This window comes from Neovison vison, chromosome 8 (genome assembly GCF_020171115.1).
Source record: "Neovison vison isolate M4711 chromosome 8, ASM_NN_V1, whole genome shotgun sequence".
Classification (NCBI taxonomy): Eukaryota; Metazoa; Chordata; class Mammalia; order Carnivora; family Mustelidae; genus Neogale; species Neogale vison.
The window spans coordinates 121,352,641-121,358,640 of record NC_058098.1 but is presented as its reverse complement, the minus strand read 5'-3'; the positions used below and the strand labels follow the sequence as shown (position 1 = coordinate 121,358,640).

The following is a 6,000-nucleotide window of genomic DNA, read 5'->3' as shown; positions in this document are numbered from 1 at the left end:
TCCAGTATTGGCCTGGAACAGAATGGCTTTCCCACATCTGCAACGATGCTTGTGACCTAGGGGAGAGTGAGGAGGCAGGGGGAAAGGTGGATATTATATACAGTCGTTTTTCCTGGGAATGCTTAGAGTCTAGCAAGTCACGGAAAATGCTCTCCACCCAGTGCGATGTTTCTGCACAGCTACCACCAGGAAAGCAGCTGAGCAGAGGAATGGGGGAGAAGCAGAAAGCAAGCATGAAATGAGAGGTCACTGATAAAGCCTTATGGCGCAAGTATGTGTGTGGAAAGCTTAACCCACTCCCATTTCTTTTTCATGGAGACCAGTGTCATATGGGAAAACCCACGTTGGGAGCCCCCACTATTGTGTGTCAGTCTCTGCTCTCCAGTGCCCGCTCTTCCTTTGCCACCCAGACAGAGAGTCCTGTTCCCATCTGCATTTGGTAGCTATACCAAGGACGCTGGGCCTTACATGGGCAAATCCGTGTTCCCATGTACGCTGGGATCACGTGCCACAGGGGGACAAAGGTAGGTGCACGCTGGAAGGGCGGACACTGCACCTCGCAGGGCCACCGAGGGCCCGGGCTGTCCAGTGACCGCCTGCCCCTGCAGCTGGAATCTCCCTGTGCTTAACCTTCGAGATGGAAACTTGGAGGATTTGGGCCTGGGATGGATCGACACCGAGGCCCATGGAGGGACGTGTGTCTGTGCTTCGATGTGTCGCTGCTGCTTACAATTTTTGCTTTTAAATGATCAGAGTTGATTTTAATTAGTGGGAAGTTTTAAATTAAGTAAGAACTCAAATCTCAAGTTTTCAATCTAGTAGGAAACCTCGCACTCTGTGCCCCTTTCGTAGGAGGGTTTTCTTAAGGCATGAGGTATAGCGACAGGATGTTTGAATCTCTGGACCCGGACGGGCTGTGTCGTTATCATCCTCAGAGTCCGCGGAATATCTGCTTTCCGTTCTGATGGATATAAGCGCGTTTTCTCTATGGTACCGTAACTAGTCCTCACGTGTTTACAATCACCAGCGAAATCGGCACACTTGGAAGCATCCAGACGTCCCCTAAAGGGACATTGCCTCTAGTTGTCTGATTTTTCCTTTCCTGGTAAAGAACGTCTTTCCCCCTGCCAGCTCCTGACAAGTAAATAACGCCTTGGTGTCTGTTCCCTCCCCGCCTCGCGTGGTCCAGGTCCACACCCGCAAGGTCGGGAAACACCCGTGACTCCAACTCGGAGACGCAGGAGCAGCTAGTGTGGACCGCGCCAAACAGAGCACACCCCATCTGAGGGGAGCAGGAGGACACGGGAGTCAGCCATGCACAGGAAACCTCCTGCCACCGAACCGGGGCCCTTGCAGTCACCACTTGTCCCTGTGATGTCGTCGTCTTTTGTGAAGGAATAAGATGAACCCATGCTCCAAACCTTTCTCTAAAGCGTTTTGAAAATAGAGCTGTGTAGGGGGCACTTGAAAACAAGTTGGCACGAAATGAAAAGGGACGTTTGGTCTCTCGTGTTGGAGGAGCCACAACCTGTCCCTCCTCCGTGGGGCTCAAGCTTCCCAAGGAAGAGAAGTGAGGGGCCGGGCCGGGCAGGGACTCAGGGCCCAGGCTGGCTTTTCAGAAGGGCGTCCTCGTAATGAGCGGCGCCGGGGGCAGCGGTGGCCTCGAGGGGCAAGCCCTGCTGTTGGTAGCCGTAGTTGACATTCCCGCATGGAAAGTGACGCAGCCGGAACAGTGGCACGTCCTGCATGCTGGCCGTCAGCGAGGACGGCTCGAGGAGCAGAGAGGCGCCCGGGAGTCGACCGGCTGCCACGTTCGGTGGCACAGTACAGCCTCCCTCGCGCCCCAGGTGTGCCCTCTCCCGGTGCTCCTCCTTTGCGGGGGGATTGTTCTTTTTGGTGGGCTTCTCTGTGAACCACGAGCCGTACGTGGGGTTCCAGAGGCTGGTCGGTTTGTTTCTGGATCCCTGGACTTTGTGCAGCTCTGACGGCGGGTTGGACTGGGAGAATGCCATGTTCACGTGTCCTCCTGCCACGGCGGGCCCTCTGGGGACTCGGACAGAGAGCTCGGCCGCCGTGGGCTTCTTCACGGCTTTGCCAGAGGACGTGGAAGGCCGGGGGGGCGGGCCAGCGGGGTCCTGGCCTTCCTCCCGTTTGGCTTGTGGGGCAGAGACGAGGAGAGGAGGAATGTCCTCCGGGTCTTGGGGCCTCATGGGCACCTTCTCCTCCTCTTCCACGAGCGGCCCATACTCTATGGGCAAAGCAGTGTTGATCACATCTGGGTCCTGCAAGCGGGAGAAACGAACAGATTAAGACGCTGAATCACAGACCAGAAGTGCTGGCTCTGGAGGATACCTTAGCGAGCGTCTCATCCAGACTTATTTTCCAGATGAGGAGACCGTCCGGTGTTCACTGGGAATATATTAATTCACAGACACTGGGGAATAGGAGAGGAATGGGGAGCCGTCCTCATCCTTGAAGAGTGTGGAGGGTAAGCCCTGTCTAGAGGTGTCTGGGCACAGGGGAGTGGCTTCCCAGAGACCGCCTTTGGGTCCTACAGATTCGTGGATTTAGAAAAATTATAAACCCGTCCAAAAAATAATTCCAGTCTATTCCCAATCAAATCCCCTCCACTGAAAAGGCTGTGACCTCACGTGTGTGTGTGTGTGTGTGTATGCACACGCGGGACGGGGGAGGGGCAGGGAGGAAACACGCTGTGTTGGCTCACAAGATTTACCTCTTCTCTTCCTAGCTACCTCCCACTTCATCGTGTTTGGATGGGCGACACTTGATCACGTGCCCTGTGTTATATCATCGTGCCATTCTGTGTGCAGGGGGCACAGTGGTGCTTTATCTGGTCTGCATCCGACCAGACCCTTTTGCAGCCCAGAAGGTACAGCCGTGCTATGAGGAACGCCCCTTATGAAACCAAGTCTGTGCTAGATCATTTTTATAGCAATGGATGGTAACCCAGAACAGCAGAAGCATTTGCCAGAGATCTGAAGAAAATCTGTGGAAGGAAAACTTAAGCTTGGGGGAATTTCATTCATTAATATTTTATGCAAATTGGGAAAACCATTGCTTCAGTGTAGCAGAAGAATGTGTTGGTCCAGTTGTCATCAATAAAAAGAGTATAAGAATAAAAACCACTACCTTCGGATTCTCTTATTCTTTACTTCCTTCCCTGTTAATTATTCATTCTCTATGGGGAGTCATTCAAAATATGCTTGTACAGAACTGCCTGCTTTTAAGAGGGATGTTATATGCCTGGGAGAAGAATTACTCCAACGTGTATATAGTTAAGTGGGTCTAGTCCATTAGTATTACAGTATAATCACCCAAGATGCTGTTCACTGGATAGCAAGTTTTCTGAAGGAGCCACAGAACTTGACAGACGAAGTCCATCTAGATAAAAGCCACTCCCCTCCCTTCTGAGCTTCTGTCCCAACCAAGATGAGGCGATTTGGGGAGGTAGTGGTTCCCTGTCCGACTTTTAGAATACTCTTCAGAGTCACACACCCTGGCACAGTGACAGCCCAGAGAGGGAAAGAAGCCGAGGTGTGGAGGGGAGATAGTGCCGGAGGGAGGGAGGGTCCCTGAGGGGCAGTTGGTGGTGCAGGCTGAGGGGCTCCTCTGAGGGAGAGGGCCGCCCCCTCCACTGACACATGGGGAGGGGGGTGAGAACGGGGGTCCATGCACAGATAGGCGGGGGCAGGGGGGAATGAATTCTTGGCCTCTCCTTTCTTGAGGCCGGAGGCAGGGTTTGCCAAAATGGTGTAAGAAAGAGAATTTAGAGTCCTTTCTGAAGGAAATGGGAGAAGGATGCGCATAGGGACCAGCGGTACTGCCAGGAAACTACGTGGCTTGGAGAACCTCTCCAAGCCTCAACTCATCTGGAAAGTGGGGATATTTTATGAATCTGAGGATAAAAATGAGGAAAAATGATTTGTGTGTTACAGATGCTGCACGAATCCTATTTGTGATGTTCAGATTTCTCCAGCTTCCCTTGTTCCTTCCTCAAATCCCTCTAATATTTGTCACTGGGCATCCAGTTTAGCAATTCTATACTGGGAAATATTTCACATTATTATTTCTCTAGCCACAGTAGAGAACATTAGAGAGCACTGATGCTCCAGTTTTGTCTTAAAAAAATAAAAACATTAGCTACCCAGGAGGGATTCAGTTGCTACTCAGGAGGTGAACTGACTCCCTAATAGTATTGGGAGGTCTGCAGCTGCGTCATGTGTTGGCGAAGGAAGAGGCAGTAGCCGGTGCTGATAGACAAAATGGGCAAAGAGAGGCACCACTCAGCTTACTTCACAGATCGACAATCACGCTCATGGTCGTCAATAACTCATATTTTCTGGCTGGCTTTCATTTCGCAGTTTGGTGTTTGCCATCTTTTCCATATAAAGGCTGGTCAAGGGGGGGAAATGCTTATACCTGGGTGCAGTATTCGATCCTCTCCAAAATTATGGCAAAGTTGGGCCTGTCTTCAGGCTGATGTTGCCAGCACTGGGTCATTATCCGGTATCTGAAAGAAGAGCAAACACGCTCATTAAAACCAGGAGGAAGAGGGGTGAATACATTTTCCCAGCACTTCTCTAAGGGGGACAAGAGGGGGCACCGTCTTGGAGAGCAACTCCTCATCTAGGTCCCATGTGGTTGGCATCTGCTGCCCTCTGCTGATGGGCCGAGAAATCGTGCCCAGGTGTGAAGGTGCTAGAACTCCAGAGCTCATGAACAGACATCCTGGCATTGACGTGAAATATGGCTCCTCTGATTGCATTTCCCAACTAAAGTCACCTCTGGGGAAGAATATTCTATTTCCCATCTGCCTTGCTTGTGGGAAGGAGGTGAGGGATGCCAGACAGGGCAGCAGAAAATGCAGGGAATGGAAATAGTCAAAGGAGACTTAAGACAGATGGTGCAGGGCAGCATGGGAGTGGGGAGGGGTGGAAAGAGTCCCAGACACAGACCGCCAGGGGATGTTGAGGGAGTCCACAGTCTCCACCCCGACAGAGGATAACTTTTCAGGCATGACATTACTGCATTCAAGGGGCCGGAAGACGAACTCCCCTCACTGAAGTCACAGACACACTCCTAATCTGGGGCATTTTAAAAGAGGTCAACCATCTGCCCCCTCCATCTTAAAACCAAAAGAAGTGTGTGTGGCTGCAATATTTTTTGCAAAGAAAAACCGTCTTTAGCAACTGGTAGAAATGTTTCTAAAAAAGAGTCATACACGGGCCCAGGACAATTCTTAGGGGGGTCCATCCGTCCTCCGCTGGTAACGAACTCCAGAACTTCCTGGTTGCTTTTGCTGGGGTATGGCATGTATCCAAGAGAAAATATCTCCCACAGCAGCACTCCAAAGGACCTGTGCACAGGACAGAAGAGATCATTCAGGTCCATATGTACACATATACATGCCGACATACACACACAGAAACACACACATACGCACAAACATTAGATTTAAATTTTATTACATGTTTTCCTGCAGTTGAGAATTCTTAATACGGACAACAAAAATTAAAAAAAAAAAAAAAAGGAATGAGAGGGGCGCCTGGGTGGCTCAGTGGGTTAAAGCCTCTGTCTTCGGCTCAGGTCATGATCTCAGGGTCCTGGGATCGAGTCCCGCATCGGGCTCTCTGCTCAGCAGGGAGTCTGCTTCCTCCTCTCTCTCTGCAGGGAGCCTGCTTCCTCCTCCTCTCTCTCTGCCTGCCTCTCTGCCTACTTGTGATCTCTCTCTGTCAAATAAATAAATAAAATCTTTAAAAAAAATAAAAATAAAAAAAAGAATGAGAAAGTAGTCACAGGTGATGCTCCATAAAAAGATAACCATTATGAGCATGTTATTTTTTTGATCTGGTCAAGTTTCTGTACTTAGATTTCTTTTACATAACTGCAGTTCTATTTCAAACGCAATTTTGAACCTTGACTCTTTTTTTGCAATTTCTATTATAGCATAAACATTTTCTGTGCTCATAGAAACATCTG

The 6,000-nt window shown here is 50.3% G+C and overlaps 1 protein-coding gene across 1 annotated transcript in view; it reads right to left on the bottom strand.

Moving 5' to 3' along the window:
* Positions 1-1,406: 1,406 nt before the first annotated feature.
* Positions 1,407-6,000, bottom strand: part of ALK (ALK receptor tyrosine kinase) — a 680,627-nt gene continuing 676,033 nt past the window's right edge. Inside the window, exons 27-29 of the mRNA XM_044261833.1 lie at positions 5,243-5,377; positions 4,441-4,531; positions 1,407-2,282 (exon numbers count right to left, since the gene is read on the bottom strand). Of these exons, the coding sequence (XP_044117768.1) occupies positions 1,596-2,282; positions 4,441-4,531; positions 5,243-5,377 (913 nt within the window). The 3' untranslated portion in view covers positions 1,407-1,595. The remainder of the gene's footprint in view (positions 2,283-4,440; positions 4,532-5,242; positions 5,378-6,000) is intronic.